Here is a 22,082-nt window from a genome sequence, read left to right on the forward strand (position 1 = left end):
CACTAAATTTTTAAGTTATGGGAAAATATAAATACTGATTTGCAGATGTTAACTAGTTGAAACTGGAACAAACTGTAATCATACATTCATAAAGCAGGTTAAGTAGCAGAAATGCTAAATTCTTACTCTGATGGTAGGACATTTACCAGATTGGAAATGGGGGCATTTTGATGGTTGGTGGCTAGTAACATCTACATTTCTGACTGTGAACCTGGTTGCCAGGCCCTGGATCTTGCTGAAATCCAGTGGATCTCCCCTCCTGGCTCCAAAAAAAGACTCCACTGCAATCTGCAACTCTGCATTTCCATGGCTGCAGTCTGATCAGAGGCCCCCTACAAAGGGCTGTGAACGTAGCCCAGTCTATCACGCAAACCAGCCTCCCATCCATTGACTCTGTCTGTACTTGCCACTGCCTCAAGCAAAGCAACCAGCATATTAAAGGACCCCACGCAACTAGGCATACTCTCTTTCACCTTCTTCCATCAGGAAAAACAAACAAAAGTCTGAGGACACGTACCAACCAACTCAAGAACAGCTTCTTCCCTGCCACCATCAGACTTTTGAATGGATCTACCTTATATTAAACTGATCTTTCTCGATACCGTTGCTACAACTGTAACACTATATTCTGCACTCTCTTCTTTCTTTCACCTCTATGTACTCTATGAACAGTAGGTTTTGTCTGTATACTGTGCAAGAAACAATACTTTTCACTGTATCCCAGTACATGTGTCAATAAGAAATCAAATCAAATCCTTCCAAATTAGCTTTTTGGCTTTGCTAAGAAGTTTGGCCTGGATTTTATTACTCTTTAGGCCTCCTACAAATGTGTCTCTAAGATTAATTTCTAAGTTTGCGTCATCTCGACAGTGACAAGCGAGTTTGTTTAATTTGAGAATGCAGTTTACAACAGTCTCACTTGGCAGAGACGGCAGTATGATAAAATGCTCGGCTATTACAATATATTGCAGAAAATATTTGAGAAGTTAATGAGACTAAAAGCTGATGAATGGTTGCCATATCTCTTGAGGGCTTAAAAGGAGTGACTTTAGAGACCAAGGCCAAAATTCTCCCGTTCCACCCACCGCAGGAACTGTAGCAGGCAAGACAGAAAATTCAGCAGACCCTTCAAAGGGCAGGAATTTCAGGTGTTGGGTAACCTTTGCCGGAGAATCCTGCCCAAATATGTATCAGTTCTGATCTTCCAGAATTCCGTGCTTTCTAGAACAGTCTCCATGGATTGGAGGTAGCAAATTTAACCCCATTGTTCAAGAAAGATGGGAGTGGGGACTAAGAAACAAGGAACTATGGATCATTTTCCTGACCTCAAAAATAGGGAAAATAATGGTTAAGTTATTATTAGGGATGTAGTAACAGGACACTTAAAAAAGAAATCACAGTATGATTAAGCAGAGTCAACATGGTTATGGAAAGGGGAAAGAGTTTGTTGAAGATGCAAATAGTAAGGTGAATGTAATATATCTTAATTTTCAAAAGGCATTTGATAAAGTGCTATGGGAGAAATTTATTACAAAGATTAGGGCTGATGGAATTGAAGGTGATATATTAACATGGATTATGAGAGTAGAAACAAAGAGGTTATTTTTGGGTTAGTGGATTGTAACAAGTGGGATACCTCAAGGATTAGTTCTTGGGCTTCAGCTATTTACAATTCTATCTTGGACGACTGCAGTGATTTTGGTGAATGATTCACAACATTTATCACTCTTTCCAGTAAATATTTAAGTTACGGAAATAATAAATACTGATTTAGAAATGCTAACCAATTCAAACTAGAACAAAAGTTAATCATACATTTGGTGATGTACTTGTTATTTACAAAGAGGGCCAAGTAGTAGGCATGCTGGGTTTTTATTCTGATGGCAGGACATTATGGACAAGTCCCAATGTTGATCTACCAGACCCATTGTAACAAAGCCATAACAAGGCACATGCTATGCGTTCAATGGGATCTACTCGCCTTCAAAAACAAGGCAGTCTTTTTTTGACAAATGGACACAGTTTCACAATTTTATATTCTCATTACATTGAATGCCAAGTGTTGTGTAAGTTTAAGTATGCACAGGTTAGAATTGAACTTTGCAGACAATTTTGTAGAACGTGTAAAGCTGATCTGCACTGTCCAGACCAGATATAGCATTGCCTAATTACAAAATAAAATCAACCCATTCACTGTTCAATCAATTATTCCGGGGTCAGGTACACTGTATGTTAAGTAAAGAGTAGAGTTACCACATAGGGTTTTGAAAGTCAGTCATAGGATGGGTTGGACCCAGAATAATGCTCACTTCATAGTCCCAAAGACATGCCTTACCCTGATCACAATCCTCCAGCTGTATTGATGTGACGTTTCCATTTCACTTTCTGAAGCTTCATTACCCAGGGTTTTACACTATGTCTTTGCAAGCCTTAACATCAGAGTTGAGACTCCTTCCCCCAAACTCATTTCATGGCACAATGACAAGGCCTGGAACAACTGAGGAAAAGCTTTGCTGGCCTGAGCATAACATGATTATACTCCCCCAGAGCCTGAAGAGGCTATTTATAAAAACACACTTACCAACCCTCCACCCCCATCTCTACTTGACAGGTAATTTGAAGGGAGTGTTCAAAACATTTATTTTAATGAGTTTAATATATCATTTTGTATTTCAAATCATTCAGTTGAACTTCTATCGCACACATTGTTCTATATTTGCGCTAGTCGTGCACTCTTTACAACACTTGTGGAAATTAACTGGACAGTGTCCAGCATTTTCCCCATCTTCATTGTATTCCCTTCTTGAGGCAGTAACAATCCTCTAGGAGGCCAGTCACTGGACACAAGACAATGTCTAATCCAGGGTTGAGGGAGAACCAACTACACAATGCGTGGCTTGCATGGAGCAGAGGGGCAAGCTGCCACCAGTTCCTCCGACTAACCTTCTCCAATTTTGCAACAAGCTAGGAATACAACACACTAGACAGTGCATTGGTATCACAGGCACTATTGGAAAATGATAGGCACTTGCTTCATCAAGTACACTAATGTTGCAGATTGACCTGCAGATAATCTACTCACTATGCTGGTACTGTAGTGACAGAAGTGGCTTTGTTATTGTAATACTACAGAACCTGTTGTGGTGTTGCTTAAGGGTAGCCTCACGCAGACAACAGGCAGTAAAGTTTTCAATACTCAGTTTCAAGCCGAGCCTGTATCTTTACCCAAAAAGGACCAAATGGCCTCCTTCTCTACTGTAGGGATTCTATGAAAAGGTGAATCAGTTAACCTCTAGCCATTTCCACACTGCTGAAGTAAATGAGAGAGCAATTTGGTTTCAGTTAATTGTAGATTTCAAGCTGTTTTGTCAATGTCTGGATTTCTTTATCATCTTTTAAGGACAGTTCGACATCTGTACCAATGTGAGATGTGGTACATAATGGACACGTACTAGACATTTAAAATTAACATCATGCTGATAAATTTTAAATACCATGCCATAAAACTTTGCTTGCACTTTGCCTGTTCCCTTTTATCTTCTTCCATATTATACACTGATGTCCCATTTATTAAGGAATGCGGAAGAGATGGAAGTCTTACACCAGTGCAGTAGGCAGAAGAAATCTCTGACAGCTGGGGCTGAAGCTTGGTTTTGAACCAGAGTGGGAAACCATTATTCTCATTGGCTCTGCAATACCTATCCTAGGAGTGATCCGTGCAGTCACTAAGGTGCCTTACATATGTGCAGAGCACCAAACCCAGCACCACTTTGATGACCTACCACTCACCAAAGGAAAAGATGGATCAGGTCTCCCACAGCTACAGCAACGAGTGGATCAACAATGCAACTCCAAGCGAGCAATCAATTTTGAAGATTGTATTTTTTTAAATCTGTCAACATGTGTCTTGATAACTTATCGAAATAGCAGGTTATGTAAACACATGACAGACAGAAGTAAGCTAAAATAAAATATAGATGGGTGTAAAGAGGGGGAGACTTGGATTTAGCTCCCAGGATATCGTTCTTGTGATCCCTTATAATCAAGCCATCAATTCACTTTGTTACTATGCACTGCTTAATCAATTGGCTCATTCTATGGGATCCCTGTCTGGGGTGCAGTTTTCAAAAGGCAATCACTGCATATGCAATTTCATTCCAAAATAAAATCCAATAAAGTTTGAATTTTACGAACACTGGAAAGTGTCCTGTCCTAAGGATAATGAGTACATTTTGTTCCTTTGCAATTGCCTTCCAAGACTGTATTTTTACCACTAAAAAAAAAGGCAAAACCACACACCGTCTCCATGAACTGACTGCAAACTGTCTACATCTGAATTTTATCTTGACAAGTGTGTTCTGAGTAGCTAACATGAGATACAGCCACCATCAATCCTCATTATATCAACAACGTAATGAACAAACTTCACCATCTAGTGCCAGAGTGCCTTACAAACCATAGGTTTCTGAGTGACCAGATAATAAGCTGTTAAGTGGGCTGTATAACCGCAACCACAACAATTGCGAAAAACATCCTAACCATTTCACTGGAGGGCGAACAGACAACATTTGTCACTCAGCCACATAATCGGACAGATGACCAAAACTTGATCAAACAGGTAGGTTCTATGGAACACCTTAAAGGAGGAGAGAGGAAAGCAGAGAAGTTCTGGAAGGGAATTCCAGAGTTTAGGACCTCGACAGCTGAAGGCACAGCTACCACTGATGAATAGGATCACTGAACCACAGGAATTGCTGTGGGAGTTGCGAATATTTGAAGATTAATCTCCAGGAAGTGTCTGGGAGTAACAACCAGGAAAAGAATCAGAGAGATATTAAGAAGTGTTGTTTCTTGCAGTTGGCATGGGATGTGGATCTGCGGCAAACAGATTGTCCCATTGGTAAGACCTTTCATGGGTTCATGAAGACAGGTCATGTTTGGCTAATTTGGTGGAATTCTTTGAGAACATTACGTGTGAGTGGACAATGGGGAGCCTGCGGATGTGATGTATGTAAATTTCCAGAAGGCATTTGACAAGGTGCCGCACCAAAGACTGCTACATAAGATAAAGGTGCACAGTGTTACAAGTAATGTATTAGCATGAATAAAGGATTGGTTAACTATCAGAAAGCAAAGAGTGGGGATAAATAGGTGTTTTTCTGGTTGACGATCAATGACTAGTGGTGTGTCTCAGGGATCAGTGTTGGGACCACAATTGTTTACAATTTACATAGATGATTTGGAGTTGGGGGCCAAGTGTAATGTGTCAAAATTTGCAGATGACACAAAGATGGGTGGGAAGAGCAAAGTGTGCAATGGAGGCTGAAAGTCTCCAAAGGGACATAGATAATCTAAGTGAGTGGGCGTAGGTCTGGTAGATGGAGCACAATGTGAGGTTATCCATTTTGGTAGAAATAATAGCAAAATGGACTATTATTTAAATGGCAAAATATTGCATCATGCTGCTTGCAGAGGGACCTGGGTGTCCGTATGCAGGAATCTCAAGGAGTTGGTTCGCAGGGGCAGCAGGTAATTAAGAAGGCAAATGGAATTTTGAACTTCATTGCTAGAGGGATGGAGTTTAAAAACAGCAAGATTTTGTTGCAGCTGTATAAGTACTGTCTACAGTTTTGGTCTCCTTACTAGAGAAAGAATATATTGGCACTGGAAGGGGTACAGAGGAGATTCACTAGGTTGATTCCAGAGTTGAGAGGGTTGGCTTATGAGGAGAGACTGAGTAGACTGAAGCTATACTCATTGGAATTCAGGAGAATGAGGGGAGATTTTACAGAAACATACAAGATTATGAAGGGAATAGATAAGATAGAAGCTGGGAAGTTTTTTCCACTGGCAAATGAAACTAGAACTAGGGGGCATAGCCTCAAAATAAGAGGAAGCAGATATGGGAATGAGTTGAGAAGGGTTGTGAATATGTGGAATTCCTGCCCAGTGAAGCAGTTGAGGCTACCTCACTGAATGTTTTTAAGACAAGGAGAGATAAATTTTTGAACAGTAAAGGAATTAAGGATTATGGTGACCAGGCAGGTAAGTGGAGCTGAGTCCACAAAAAGATCAGCCATGACCCTATTAAATGGTGGAGCAGGCTTGAGGGAGCAGATGGACTACTCCTGCTCCTAGTTCTTATGTTCTTATGTTAAGCAAGGATGAGTTGGATGGCTGATGGCAGGAGTGCAAGGCCGAGGCAGTTAAAGTCGGGAAGTCATATCAGAAAACCTCCAGGAATACATGCAGCAAAAATAGGCAACCCCATTAGTGGAGCGATGAAAATCAGGAATGTGCAAGAGACCTGAACTGGAGGAATGCAGCAATCATGGAAGTTGTGGGGCTGGAGGAGTTGACAGAGCTGTGGCAGGAGAAGTCCATGGAACTGTGAATACAAGAGTGAGAATGGTGAAGTGAAGGCATTGGACTGACCGAAAGCAAACGTAGGTCAGTGGGCACAGGGATAATAAGAGAACAGGGCTTGGAGCAACAATGTAAAAGGAACAGTAAAGAGGGCTATCCAAGGGAAGATGTGATGGTTGCAGGAATGGTCACTGATGCTGGAGTGGAGAATAAGCATCAAGCTTCTGCCTGGAGAACAAGCGGATGCACCAAAAGATCGAGAGCTTGAGAAAGTAATGAGGGTAACGTCAGGGGTGGTGAGACATGGAGGTATTTGAAGTTGTGAATGAGAATTTTCACATTGATTTTTTTCGAGCCAGGAAGCTGGTGCAACTTGACAAGGGATTGTTTAAGCAGACTTCAGTCCTTAATGCAGATGGGAAAATGACCATAGCATTGTGAGTGAGTTACCATTTGTAGAGGATGCAAATGGAGAAACAGTCAAGGCAATTGTGATTGATTCCAGCTAGTCTCCTCATCGACAAAGGAGGAAAAAACCCTCCAAAACGGTGTCATGGGATCTGGTAGCTGCAGTCAGGGGCAACAAATAAAGCCTTTGTTCCGATCCTCCCACAGTAAGAAATGACAGCTCACACCAGTCTTAAAAAGGAAAGCACCTTTACGGGCAGCTCAGCTTGCACAGTGGTTAACACTGTTGCCTCACAGCATCAGGGACCTGGGTTTCATTCCCAGTTGGATCACTGTCTGTATGGAGTTTGCACATTCTCCCCGTGTCTGCATTGGTTTCCTCCAGGTGCTCTGGTTTTCTCCCACAGTCTGAAAGACGTACTGGTTAGGTGCATTGGCCATACTAAATTCTCCCTCAGTGTACCCTAACAGGCGCCGGAGTGTGGCAACTAGGGGATTTTCACAGTAACTTCATTACAGTGTTAATGTAAACCTACTTGTGGCCCTAATAATTTTTTTTAAAAAAAACAGCTCGAGTAATGCTCTCCTGCGACCTGCTACCAACATTAAAAGGGCAAAATCTCTCGCAGCTACTTTTAAAACTTCCCTTCAATCTGGTTGTAGCTCAACTGAAAGGGCACTTTACCCATAAACCCAGAGCACCAGAACAGCCTACACTGTCCCAGCAGGGTCTTGTACCTTTCAGCTCAATGTAAATTAAGGACTTTCACATCACAGTTTAGCATTGATGTAAAGCCAAAACTATCTCACATCAATAACTAGACATTATGAAATGGCCTCTTGTGCAATCATACACAAACCCCCATGTGAACCCTTGAAGCAATCTGTTACACACACAGATAAGAAGGTGAAAAGAGAGGAAAGATTGCCATCCCCAGCAATGATTAAGCCTTTCCACTAGACCCGTTTGTTTAACCAGCACAACGTTGCCCAGTGCCGACTGCTGGTGGAAGCAATTAAAACCTAGGATGAATTTTAGGAAGGAATTTTCTGTTTTTGTCCAATTCGCTGAGACAACAAAACAGGTTTCAGGATAAGCATCACTTGACAGACTTCAATTAACCATTCCATCTGCTCAACTGTTTCTTTACAAGGACAGAATCACATAGGACCAGCAATAACCACTGCCACCTATTGACCCCATTCCAAACTTTGCAACAACATCTATGTCCAAAATCGTTCAATGTGCCAAAAAGGTTTCCATCAGCTACTTAAAATTCTGTATTTTCTATCTCTCTGCATCAGCTGTTCTGTTGGTTGATGTTTTATATACATAGGCCATACAGCTCATTAAACCAACTCTCCGAAAGAGTGTCTTACCAACCTAACCTACACATCTTTGGACATTAAGGGGTCACTTAGCATGGCCAATCCCCCTAAACTACACATCGTTGCCTACTAAAGGACCATTTAGCAAGGCCAATCCACCTAACCAACACATCTTTGAGCTATGGGAGGAAACTGGAGCACCCAGAGGAAACCCATGCAGGCATGGGGAGAATGTGCCAATTCCACATAGTCACCGTGGGCTGGAATTGAACCTGGGACCCTAGCACTGTGAGACAGCAGTGCTAGCCACTGTACCACCGTGCCACCCTTGAGCCTGCTCTAGTATTCAATAAGATCATGACTGATCTGATTGCAAGCGCAACATTGGTATCCTGCCTAACCCCGATATCCTTTGATTCCCTTGTTAGTGAAGAATCTCCCTCTGCCTTAAATATATTCAATGACTCTGCCTTGACTGCTCTCAGGGGAAAAGAGTTCCACAGATTCCCAAACCTCAGAGAAAGGATTCTCCTCATCTCTATCTTAAATGGGAAGCCTTTTTTATTTTAAAAATGTTCTGGTCTCTCGCACAAGAGGAAGCATATCCTTCCAGTACCTATTCTGTCAAGTTCCCTTGGGATCTTATATGTTTCAATAAGATTACCTAGTATTCTTCTAAGTTCCACTGGACACAGGCCCAACCTGTCCAACCTTTCTTCATGAGATAAGTCCTCCCATGCCCCTACCACTCAAGATGATAGCATACCAAACTTCTAAACTTTCAGAGAACATCAAAGATTTTACGTATAAAATACTAGACAATCTTTACATGTCTAATGCAAAAGCGTGCTCACTCGCCAGCTTTTCTATATATTAAAGTTATCAAACTGTACAACTCTCATATTGCAACCTGCTGTAAAAATCAAACATTCTAACATAATTTAACAGTGCAAAGTGTCAAACTCTGTTACTGACATTCACCAAAGATATCATTTGATTCATGATTAAATTTAGTGAGCTAAGTAAGCATTCACATTAAGTCTAATATATCTTTACTATGTTTTCTAGTACGTTCAATTTGAACAACAGAAAGCCTCCACATCCATGATTCCCTCATGCTGGCCATCAACCTGAATTATGTCAGCAATTATGTCTGATCCCACAATCTTCTAGATATTAATGGTGAACCAGGCTGAAATATGGGATTGTGATTTGGCCTGCTCACCTACAGTTCTAAGTCACACTATAAACAGCTTCTAACACTGGAATCCTATCAGTGGCCAGCGATGATTCCACAACTGGAATCATTAGAACAGATTATTATTCAATTGCTGTTTGTGAGAACTTGCTGTGCTTGAAGTAGTTGCTGTGTCTCCCTCACATTGTAAAAGTGACTACAATACTAAAGTGCTTAACTGGCTGTGAAGCACGTTCTGCTGTTCACAGATGTGGAGGCACTAAATAAATGCTGCCTTTTACTGGGGTTAAAGTTAATCAGATTGATCCCCAGTAATCAGTAAATTGCTATTTTACTGCACCTGGCATTAATAATTTACCGCAAATTAAACCTGTCAGAGTTCGTAATTGAGTGTAAATACTGTCCAAATGTGATCAATGCTGTTATTTCCATTAAAGAAGTTGGCATTAATATAAGCCAGGCTTGAGGCCAAAACGTTGTGTAATTTCAAGAAGAAATTAGATATAGCTCTTGGTGCTAAAGGGATCAAGGGATATGGAAATCAGGATATTGAAATTGATGATCAGCCATGATCAAGATGAATGGCGGAGCAGACTGGGAGCAAGCTCGGAGGGCTGAATGGCCTACTCCTGCTTCTAGTTGCTATGTTAATGTCAACTGTCAAATCTCCAACATGGCTCACACTTTCCCTTTATAACTCACACTTCGAGGAACAATGTTTCAAGGATGATTTGCTTGAAGGTTTTTTAATTTTACATTTAACCCTTGTTATTTAATACTGGAGATAGCATAATGGAACATAGACATTCTATGATGTGTCTGTCAGAACAACATATCAATCATTAAAATAAAACTTTGAAGTGTCAGGAGGTACTGATAGATTTAATTTAGTTTTGATCACAAGTCACCAGTTTGGGTCGTTCCCTTACAAATGAACGGCAATCAGCCGTTCAGTAGAAAATCCATTCAGTGTGGTCCTTGCCAACACAAATATTGCTGAAAACAAACTGAGCAAATCCCAGCGCAGGGAAGATTTGACTGTGTCAGTAAGTGTTGATATAGAAGGAGCTTCAGTAACTTGCATCTAAAACATGTACCAATCTCCTTGAATAGTCATTTCAGCAGGCCAGCAGCCCAAAGACCATTCATGAAAAAAACTGAGCCAGGGCAACAGTTCTCCTCAACCACTTTTACCCTTTCACTCACCACCAAAGAGAAACAAAGTTTAGAACAGCATTGCTGTAACATGTTCTCAACTAGTGTGTTAATTCACTGTGGCACAGTGGTTACCACTGCTGCATCACAGCACCAGGGGCCCGGGTTCGATTCCTGGATTAGGTCATTGGCTGTGTGGAGTCTGTATGTTCTCCCCGTGTCTGTGTGGGTTTCCTCCCACAGTCCTAAAGATGTGCTGATTATGTGTAGTGGTCATGCTGAATTCTCTCTCAGTGTACCCAAACAGGTGCTGGAATGTGGCCACTAAAAGGTTTTCACAGAAACTTCATCACAGTGTTAACGTAAGCCTACTTGTCACACTAATGAATAAACTTAAAAAGATTCTCGAGTTGAGTTATTCATATTACTCAATAATCAATTAATGCCTTACCTTTTCAGTGTGGTCATAGCAGCGAATAATACAAAGGCTGTCAAATTCAAAACCATTGGTACATTTGTACATCCCCTCAAAGACAGGTGGAGGGGGATCACATAACACAGGGTTGCAGCTCCCAGTCTCCCAAGATCCACCTTCCAAGCACTGCAGCTTGAGGAACTTCCTGTGAATAAAAACAGTTTGTAAATTCTACAACAATAAAGCTGAGAGAGGAAACACCCACATTTTGTAAACTCCAGCATTACTCCAAAGGAAACTTCTTAATCGCACCTTATAGCCCAGTTGGCTGGACACCTGATGCAGAGGGATGCCAACAGCATGAGTTCGCTACCCATCCTGGCTGAAGGACCTCTTCTCAACCTTGCTCCTCACCTGAGGTGTGGTGATTCTCAGGTTAAATCACCACCAGTCAGCTCTCCCGCTCAAAGCGGTTTGGTAGGTTACCAAACCGGATAGGTGGATTGGCCATGGTAAATTACCCCTTAGTGTCCGAAGATGTATAGCTTAGATGGACAATGGGACACTTTTGGGGTTGCAGGGAAAGGATGGGGGAAAGGGCCAGGGTAAGATACTCAGAGAGCTGGTGCAATCTCAATGAACTGAATGGCATCATTATGTGTTGTAGAGATTCTATGATGATTCTATATGATAAAACCCTTGTTCTTCCACTCAATAAAGGAAAAATTTTTGAAGTTCTTAATGGGACTTACTGTCCATCCCTAATTGCTCTTGAGAAGGTGGTGGTGTGCTGCCTTTTTAACCACTGCAATCCCTGAGGTGCAGGTACACCCATTGTGCTGTTAGGGAGGGAGTTCCAGGATTTTGATCTCGTGACAGTGAAGGAATGGAGATATATTTCCAAATCAGGACGACGAGTGACTTGTAGATGGTGGTGTTCCCAAGTGTCTGCTGCCTTTGTCCTTCTAGATTGCATTGGTTATGGGGTTGTTACAAGTGACAACTTATTTCATCAAAAGACAAGTACAAAGCTTCGTGGCAATGCCTTCATTCCTAGTACTGGCAGTTGCTCGACTACTTTGTTGTCCAAGTGAAGGGCATGCGTATCACCCATGCCATTATAGGAGCTGGAAGGGCCACTATCTAATCTGCTCTATGAGCAACATCAACGGAGCCCCAAAGCAATGACGGCAACAAAAACAATGGCACAGGAAAATCAATGCTGAGACGTTCAAACACCTTGATAAGAGAGCCCTATTCAGCCAGTGCTTCATTGCCAACCTGACAACTCCCAGTGAGAAGTCTCACAACACCAGGTTAAAGTCCAACAGGTTTATTTGGTAGCAAACGCTCCTTCATCAGGTGAGTGGGGAGTTCTGATCACAAACAGGGCACACACTCAGTTTACAGAATACTGATTAGAATGTGAGTCTTTACAGCTAATCAAGTCTTAAAGGTGCAGATAGTATTAAGTATAGGTTAAAGAGATGTGTATTGTCTCCAGACAGGACAGTAAGTGAGATGTTGCAAGCCCAGGCAAGTCATGGGGGTTACAAATAGTGTGACATGAATCCAAGATCCCAGTTGAGGCCATCCACGTGTGCGGAACTTGGCAATCAGTTTCTGCTCAGCGACTCTGCGCTGTCGTGAAGGCCGCCTTGGAGAACGCTTACCCGAAGATCAGAGGCCGAATGCCCATGGTCATGTCTTTAAGTTCTCCATAATCAGCATCCGCGAAGAGGCACTGGGTCACTCGACCAGGAAACACCGCGACTGCTTCAATGAGAGATGAGAGATCCAAGAGCTGATACGCTACAAGTGCAAGGGTTTTCTGAACCTGAAACAGCAACCCAACTCTCTCGAGAAAACAGCTCGATAAATGAGTGAAGGCTAAGGTCCAGCAAAAAAGCCACAACCTAAAGAACAGATGGTGGGTGGAGTAAGCTCAGCAGATGTAACAGTCAGCCGACAACCATGACGTGCAAGGTTTCCAGTGCAGTCAAGATCACTGGCGTCCCAAGTATCCAAGGCCACTGTGAGTGGGAAATAGAGAGGTGCTCTTCAAGAACAGAGGTGCAGTCAGTGCCCACTGGAAGAAACACTTGCCTTAACCGAGGCTCTAGGGGCAATTTTACGACCTCATCGTGCCCGATTTTCAATGGGGCTTGGTTGTAAAATCGGGAGTGAATGCATGATTGTACTAAAAGAAAGCCATGATGTGGAACTTGCCCAAAATGTTCAAAACGTTAAGTAAAACACCTGCACCATAAAAGTCTGCAGCAGGCACAGCAGCACCGAGGGTGAGTGAGGAGGTAGGTCGCTATGTCCACAGGGCTCTGTGCTGTGGTGAAGGGGAAGGGGAGGTCTGGGCAGTGAGCCCGGCCAGGTGGTCGATGTTTCAGCAGGGGAGCAGTTCGGGAACAGTGACCACAATTCATTAAGTTTTAAGATACTGACGGTTAAAAATAAGTGTAGTCCACAAGTTAAGGTGCTAAATTGGGATAAGGCCAATTACAACAATATTAGGCAGGAACTGAAGAATGTAGATTGGGGGCAGATGTTTGAGGGCAAATCAACACCTGGCATGTGGGAGGCTTTTAAACATAAGTTGACAGGAATTCAGAACCGTCTCATTCCTGTAAGGGTGAAGGATGAGTATGGCAAGTTTTGGGAACCTTGGATAATAAGAGATATTGTGAGCCTAGTCAAAGAGAGAAAGGAAGCATTCATCAAAGCTAGGAAACTGGAAACAGAAGAAGCAAGCGTAGAATGCAAGGAAAGTAGAAAGAAACTCAAGCAAGGAGTAAGGAGGGCTAAAAGGGGTCACGGAAAAGCATTGGCCAGCAGGATTAAGGAAAATCCTAAGGCATTTTATACATATGTAAAGAGCAAGAGGGTAGCAAGGGAGAGGGTTGGCCCACTCAAGGACAAGGGAGGGAATCTATGTGTGGAGCCAAAGCAAATGGGCGAGGTATTAAATGAGTACTTTGCATCAGTATTCACCAAAGAGAAGGACTTGGTGGATGATGAATCTGGGATGTGTAGATAGTTTGAGTCATGTTGAGATCAAAAAGGAGGTGGTATTGGGATTCTTGAGAAATATTCAGGTAGACAACTCCCCAGGGCCTGATGGGATATATATCCTAGAATACTGAGAGGGACAAGGGAGGAAATTGCTGAGGCCTTGAGAGAAATCTTTGTATCCTCACTGGCTCCAGGGGAGGTCCCAGAGGACTGGAGAATAGCCAATGTTGATCCTTTGTTTAAGAAGAGTAGCAAGAATAATCCAGGTAATTACAGGCTGGTGAGCCTTACATCAGTGGTAGGGAAATTATTGGAGAGGATTCTTCATGACAGTATTTATTCCCACTTGTGAATCCAAGTGAATGTATTAGTGAGAGGCAACATGGTTTTGTGAAGGGGAGGATGTGTTTCACGAACTTGATCAAGTTTTTAGAGGAAGTGACGAAAATGATTGATGAGGGTAGGGCAGTGGATGTTGTGTCCATGGACTTCAGTAAGGCCTTTGACAAGGTCCACTAGCTTTCAGAGCGCTGCCCCTTCGTCAGGTGAGTGAGAGTTCTGTTCACAAACAGGGTATATAAAGACACTAACTCAATTTACAAAATAATGATTGGAATGCAAGTCTTTATAGCTAATCAAGTCTTAAAGATACAGACAATGTGAGTGGGGAGAGCGTTAAGCACAGGTTAAAGAGATGTGTATTGTCTCCAGACAGGACAGTTAGTGAGATTTTACAAGCCGAGGTACGTCGTGGGGGTTACAGATAGTGTGACATGAACCCAAGATCCTGGCTGAGGCCGTCCTCATGTGTGCCTGTAAAAACTCGCATTCCAATCATTATTTTGTAAATTGAGTTTGTGTCTTTATCTGCCCTGTTTGTGAACAGAACTCCCACTTACCTGACAAAGGGGCAGCATTCCGAAAGCTAGTATATTTTGCTACTAAATAAACCTCTTGGACTTTAACCTGGTGTTGTGAGACTTCTTACTTTTTTTTCACGTTGAAAAATTTAACTAACTGACTGGAATCGCTACACATGGCATATCTTTCTGTGACCAACAAAATTTCATTTCCCCCTTGTTGCAAATTGTGCTCTCCTCAAGGCTTTCCCTGTCTCCTACCACCCCCCTCAGCCTGCATGACTGGCTGACACAACGGAAAAGGCATGCTCCTGGATGGGACAGTGCATTTTGTTGGCTTCATAGAATCATGGAAACCCTACATTACAGAGGGAGGCCATTCAGTCCATCAAGTCTGCGCCTACACCTTGTTGACCTTCCCTTTCCAGAACCTGACTCTCCTGCAGACGGGACTGGAAATTCATGCTCCTAAGCAATCAACGTCTGGCTGCCTTTTTAAAATTTTCTGGTTGCACCCACCCAGCCAATTCCCACCATGGGCAGGATGGGAAGATCCCAGCCAAGGATTTTGATACGTGGGAAATACCTAAGAACATAACTAAGTTTCAATGAAGCTGGGGAGGTTAAGGGGTGTGGGGGGGAGGGTGTGGTGACACCTGATCGTCTCTCAGTGAGAAAACTGATGCTTTCTAGAATTACTGCCGCCAACAGTGGAAAACAAATCTTAGAGGCAAAACCCTTTGAATGAGCATCCAATAACTCATTGCTGAACGTCAAGAGTTCTAATCGTCAAGGCTGAGATTCTGCCTTTAGTGAGATTTCAAATGATTGGTGGCTCTAACCTACTCATCAAGAGTTCCATTGTGCTCAACAGACATCCATCACTGAAATACTGAACCTGTTGTCCCTCTGAACAACAATCCAATTATCAAGCTAAGCCTTTCCATTAATGACAGAATTGAAATGACAAATATGTGCGGTGGATTGCCCATGCTAAATTGCCCCTTAGTGTCAGGAGGACTAGCTAGGGTAAATGCATGGGGTTACGGTCAGTGCAGACTTGATGGGCTGAATGGCCTCCTTCTGCAATGTAGGATTCTATGAACAAATCAGTACACAAATGCCAAATCTGAAACAACAGTTTCTAATTTTCAAATGAGTAGATTTCAGGTCACATGCTTCAGATAATTATTGCATAATTTCTGAAATTCTGTGCTGTGAGGTGAGGTACACGCAGCTTTGAAAATGCACATCTGAAACTGCCCACTATGGGAGAGGGTGAGATGTATAATTCCAGGATTCTGCAGATAGAATACAGCAATGTTCCCAAAGACATGTCTACCTAGCCTCCCAGTAAATGTTCTTTGCATATAGTATTACCTTCAAATAACAAACCCACATTATTGTTTCACTAATCCTTGTCATCTGATTGGTATGTTTGTGATAAATAGAACCATTCAACATGGCAGCAGACTTGGTCAATGATACTTGAAGATTCAATGGATAAATGCACAACCCTCAACCTTATTATACGCCAAAGAACTGGTGAGGAAATGAAACAATCATCAAGTACTCAGTGTGTGAATGGGACTGCACCACTCTAGGGATCATACGGCTATCACTTTTTAATGGAATATGCCTCACTCCAACCAGCAGGCTTCGGGGCCCAGTAAGATTACTGTAAATCAGGAGAGGTTGAGTTGTCTGAGTTACCTACTGTGAAGTGTGTGCAGAAACAGCTATTGAATAGCCACTTCCAGGGTCTAGCACTAGCAAAAATCCAGGCAGGAGAATACACTGCTGCTACAGACCATCTCTTCAGCAGGTCAGGTAGCAGGCAGAGAAAGAAGCAATTAAACATTTGAGGCTGGTCCAAGAAATATGAGTCCATCAAATGACAGATCTGAAAAAGTCCAAACATGGCTCCTTTTCTTAAAACTGCTTTTTCAGTCCTGCCATCCATTTTCATGTCAAACTCACAGCTCCATGGCCAATGCTCTCAGCAAGCCAGGAAGGCAGCAACAGCGCCACCATTGCAGTCAAACAAGCTGTGACCAGTTAACACTGTGAGGTACTGCATGCCAGATAGCCATAGAACCAAAGTCCTAAAGATTTTTTCCTGTATCCACAATTCTGCACGAAAGCCACAGGGAGACCACAAATATTACAATATTCGAACGGAAGACGAGAAGACCTCCCTTGAGTTCACCTTGCTCTAAAATTACCTCAAATGCTATTTTCTGGACCTGGATATTGTTGTATTGGATAAACAAGCCTGAAAGATTAAAATTGCTACAGGCAATGAAGGTCTCCATGGACTGCACATATAACCTATACTTGGAGATCAATTATGAGTGAAGCTCAACTTCAGAATATACCATCTGGAGTTCATGTCTTTTAACTTACACACTAATGCAAACCTTGGATCAATTCATAAGTAGACGTAGAGACAAGGCGCGTGATAACAATTTTATGACAGCAGATGGCCGAAAGGGTAATTGAGCTTGTGGTAGCCTTGGCCCCCATTGAAGCATTTCAAAATAACCTCCTGAATAAATCCAAAGATTACAGCATGGATGCACTTATACAATGCCGACGTAAGAACAAAGCCATTATATTGAACGACAAAGTGCTGCCCTAAGTTTTTCTGGGTATTTTAGTGCCTCAGAGTTTGTGAGATGCCAGTAGGGAGAGCAAAGTTCAGCATGGTAAGATTTGTTTAACTGCAACATTTGTTTTTGCAGCAATCAGGCCTCAAAGATCTGCCTCTCAGGCCACATCCACCAATCGTAAAAATGCCAGGACTTAAAGAGGCCTCACAGCTATCTGAAATGAGGCCAGGCTCCAAGTCAGCGTACCACAGTATTGGAAACCCTGATCTATTGGCTATGCACAATTCACAATGGCTAATGCAGAAAAGCCTAGTAAGTAACTCAGGTGATGTGGGCTCACACACGCACCCAGAAAATGCCCAGTGTGGTACCAGAGAACACTGGAAACACCAATGCAGAAAGCAATGGCCGGAACATGTGGTCTGACATAACTAGAAACCACAACCAGAGGCCAGATTGGTATGGCATTCTGAACAACTAAAAGGAACCAGAACAAGATTCAGAAAATGTCTGGCCAAACTATCCGGTCAGATGATGAACTTGATCAGAACATCACTACCCAAAGTAAACCGCACCCTGCCCGCCTGCCCACCCCCCCTTCCCCTCCCCGCCTACCCCCAATCCTTCAAGCCCTTTTTCCTGATGCTGGTACATAAAGCCCGAAAATTTTCCAACTCCCATTACCTGACTTCATGGAATCATAGAATCCCTACAGTGCAGATGGAGGTCATTCTGCCCATCGAGTCTGCACTGACAACAATCCCACCCAGACCCTACCCCTGTAACCCAACGTATTTACCCTGCTAATTCCCTTTAGCTACCCCCGTAACCCCACATACTTACCCTGCTAATTCCCTTTAGCATAACCAATCAATGTTACCTGCAAATCTTTGGAGTATGGGAGGAAGCTGGAGCACCTGGAGAAAACCCACGCAGACCCGGGGGAAATGTGCAAACTCCACACAATCACCTGAGGCCAAAAGTGAACCCGGATCCTGGCACTGTGCCACCGTGTCGTCGATCTTAGAAGTTAAATTTCAGGTCCTCATATTTATATAGCTCCTTTAACATTGCAAAGCAGCCTGAGCTGTCTTTACAGAAGCGCTATCAAACAAAGGTTGGCACTGAGCCATAGGGAGGTACTAAAGATAGCCTTGGTCAAGGAGAGAATTTTTAAGGAAAATTTTAAAGGAGAGGTGTGTGCAGTGAATTTCAGAGCTCAGTGCCTTGGCAGCTAAAGCTAGAGCAACCCATGGAGGAGCACAATTCACAAGTTCCATAAACACAGATGTTCCCTAGTGCGGCACTGACAGGCTAAAGGGCTTTACCCACCCACAGGAATTAAAAATCCACAGAAAGGGCTCTGCTACATCCAGAGGACACTCTATACATCTGCCAGTTACAACTGCACCATTTTATTCACACCGCGAACTTCATTTTAGGACGAGTATGTTCGCTTACTTACTTTCTGGATCTCTTGTCATTATTGCCATGCACGTAATAGCCAGGGATGCATTTGTATCTGCAAACGGAACCAACATCGTGAGCTCCTTGTTGACACCTTGGCACCAGTAGCTTGGCATTCGCTACTGGTGGAGGGGCGTGACATTCCACCTTGCAGTAAGCTTCAGGGAGTGACCACAATCCATCATCCATGCACTTCAGCCAGTGGTTTTCTCCTAAAGAAAAGAATCCATGAATACAGCAGTGGTTTCACCATGTCCTTGACCCAATCCTACCATGTAACATATTCTCAGAGCACCTGTGACTGCCTCAAGTATCAAGATTGCTTGCATTCATTAAAGATGTGATGAATGCCAGTACCCCTGGTGCTGTTTAAAATATACTCAGAGTTTTATTTTAATCTGTTGGCAGCTCCCAGCATTTTAAAAGGTTAAGACAACAACATATTTTACAAACACAGAGCCCTCGAAACACAAAACATTCCAAATTTAAACCACATGTTTGGAAAGGTCTCAGCATTGTTTAATTGATCAATCAGACAATGCTGATGAACGGTGACACTGTTCTGAGCAGTGGCTTGGCAGAACCTGACCTTTGAACAATCTCCCAAGTCATTCAACTGGCCTGCTTCTAAGCGCTCTCACAAATCACGTTTGATAAGGACAGTTTTGGTAGCCAAGTGTATTCTGCTGTGAAGATAGCAAAGGAGCGGCAATTACGATTCAATATTGTGCATGCAACTTGCTGCAAAGTCTCACTGTGCCAATGGCCTTCACTCAACTGGTAAAAGTAATGGGTTCCCATTTGGAAAGTGTGGTTTAAATGGAGCCCAATACTTCTAATAGATAGCCTGTAAGTCTGGCTCTCGCCAAAGCGGTCCGTGGTATTCTTCTGAGGGGCATTATCTAACAATGGAGAATTGTACTCCTGTTCAGCGAGGTATGGTATTTTAGCAATGGAGTCCTGTGTCCCACTAGAGTCAGCATTTCCAGCAACGGTACAATCCAGTTTTGTAAGAGGTTCCTCTGTTCGAGACCTCAGTAATTTCAGCAATACATTGTTAGCCTTACATTATGTACAGTGAGGTGTGTCTGACTCAATTGTCTGTAAATTCATAATTACCTCATGTTAATTCTAAATGTTACATTAGAAGTTAGACATTGTAGATTATTTTACTTTTCTGACTTATTAAAGTTTAATTTGTTTGTCTAAAACTGTGGAATCTTGTGGATTTACTCCTTGTGAACAACTGGAATTTCAAATTTTATCTACTTTATTCAACATGTTACAGGTCTCTAACTGGATTGTAATGAATTACAGAGGATAGGAAAACCAATGCACACAGGTTTAAGGTATTTAGTAAAAGAGTCAGAGATGAGTCGAGAGGGGTTCTTTTAATACAGGGAATGTTATGATCTGGAAAGCATTGCCTGAACAAGCAATAGGAACAAATAGTAATAACTTTCAGCAGAACATTGCTGGAGTTCTTTAAGAGGAAACATTTGTAAGGCTATGGAGAAATAGTAGGGATAAGAGATATTTGTTGCAAGGTTATGTTAGAGAAGTTGGGCTATGTCCTTGGAGCAAATGAGTTTAAATGCAGTTTGATAGAATTGCCACCTATAATGGTATTCTTCATGTCCAAGTTCTACTGGTTCATCCTTCTGCTAGGAGACAAAGATTTAAGATTTCAGGCTAGAGAAAAATAGGGTGGACAGAAGTCTGTGAGGAGGACATAGGGTCCTTAAAGAAAGAGGGATAAATAGTTTGAGTGAGTGAGCAGAAATTTTACAGAGTATAATGTGGGAAAATATGAGTTTGCCCACTTTGCAGTCTCTCTATCTTCCTACCAGAGTGCTGCAGAACTGAGGGTTCCAGGTGTCCATGTGCATGATCACAAAAAGGTCAGCATGAGCATCCTTCAAAGCCCCCAAGGAGGAGGCACTCTCATCCCCCACCACACCACCACCAGCACTACAAACACCCTCCCCCAAAGCCTGCAAAGTCTGCCCATATCCTTCCAGATGTCCACTTCCACCCAGGCCTGTGCAACTCAGCCCCCAATCCCTTGGCACCTTTTCCTGGGTCTTACCTACTCATCCTGCCAGGAACCACCCCACCATCCTACTTCTCTCTCCAGCCAGTTCCTAACTCTTCTTTGCAGGGATAGGGTCTAGTCCCTGTAATGGGCACTGCTCCTGGTGACATTATCAGAACGAGAGAACTGATGGCTAAGCTAGAAGAGAGGGGGGTTCTTGCCGTGAGCCACATAACCCTCCTCCCAAGTGTTAACTGGCTGAGGGGCAGGCCAACAGGAATAGAGGCTGTTCGCTGTCTTAGAAGGCTCTTCAAGGAGGCCATATGGGTGAAGCTTAGAAGTAAAAAAGGGACAGTCAGAGGGAAACAGAGGAGCAGGTATGTAGGCAAATCTTAGATAGGTTTAAGATGAACAGGGTTATAGTAGTTGGGGATTTCAACCTCATCAATATTAAGTGAAATCATCTTAATGTGAAAGGATTAGATGGGATGGGATTTTTAAAGTACATCCAGGAGAACTTTTTGTGCCAGGATGTAGATAGTCCTGCAAATGATGGGGCAGTGCTAAACCGAATCTTAGGGAATGAAGCTGGGCATGTGGTCGAAGTGTCAGTGTCAGTGGGACAGCCTTTTGTGGATGGTGATCATAACTTTGAAGTTTCAAAGTCAGCATGAAAACGAATAAGGCTGGTCCAGAAATCAAGTTACTTTGGCTAAGATCAAGTGTAGTATCGACATGCTGTACTTGGTTGAAGTCATTAGGTTACATTTCAGCTTCATTTGAAGCAATTTTTAAAAGTGGCATCTCGGCCTTTTGGCTAAGATGCAAATGAGATTAAGCGTTGGAGGAAGTGCAATGCCTACTCCAATCAGATTGGATCATGTAGATCAAGGCCAGGACAGGAGGTGACAGCCGTGTCTTGTCAGCTTGGATTGGGAACATCCTAACTTGTTGAGACTCTGAATTGGACTTAATTTGATTGAATTGGAATTTAAAAAATTTTAAAAATCTGGGGGAAGGCTGATTTTAATATTAGACAGGATCTGGCAAAAGTAGACTGGGAGCAGCTTCTTGCAGCTAAATCAACATTTGAAAAATGAGAATCTCTTGAAAACAAAATAGTGAGAGTTAGAACAAGCGCTCCTCTGATAGTGAAGGACAAGGGAGGCAAGTCCAGAGGACCCTGGATGTCAAGGATTTGATATAAAAAAAG

The 22,082-nt window shown here is 42.7% G+C and overlaps 1 protein-coding gene across 1 annotated transcript in view; it reads right to left on the reverse strand.

Moving 5' to 3' along the window:
• The window catches only part of pappa2 (pappalysin 2), a 379,187-nt gene that overhangs the window by 99,679 nt on the left and 257,426 nt on the right, over window positions 1–22,082 (reverse strand). The window contains exons 16-17 of the mRNA XM_080196777.1: window positions 18,833–19,046; window positions 10,908–11,076 (exon numbers count right to left, since the gene is read on the reverse strand). Of these exons, the coding sequence (XP_080052903.1) occupies window positions 10,908–11,076; window positions 18,833–19,046 (383 nt within the window). The remainder of the gene's footprint in view (window positions 1–10,907; window positions 11,077–18,832; window positions 19,047–22,082) is intronic.

The sequence above is a fragment of the Carcharhinus amblyrhynchos genome, chromosome 9 (genome assembly GCF_965287045.1).
Source record: "Carcharhinus amblyrhynchos chromosome 9, sCarAmb.v2.hapA, whole genome shotgun sequence".
In the NCBI taxonomy this organism is placed as follows: Eukaryota; Metazoa; Chordata; class Chondrichthyes; order Carcharhiniformes; family Carcharhinidae; genus Carcharhinus; species Carcharhinus amblyrhynchos.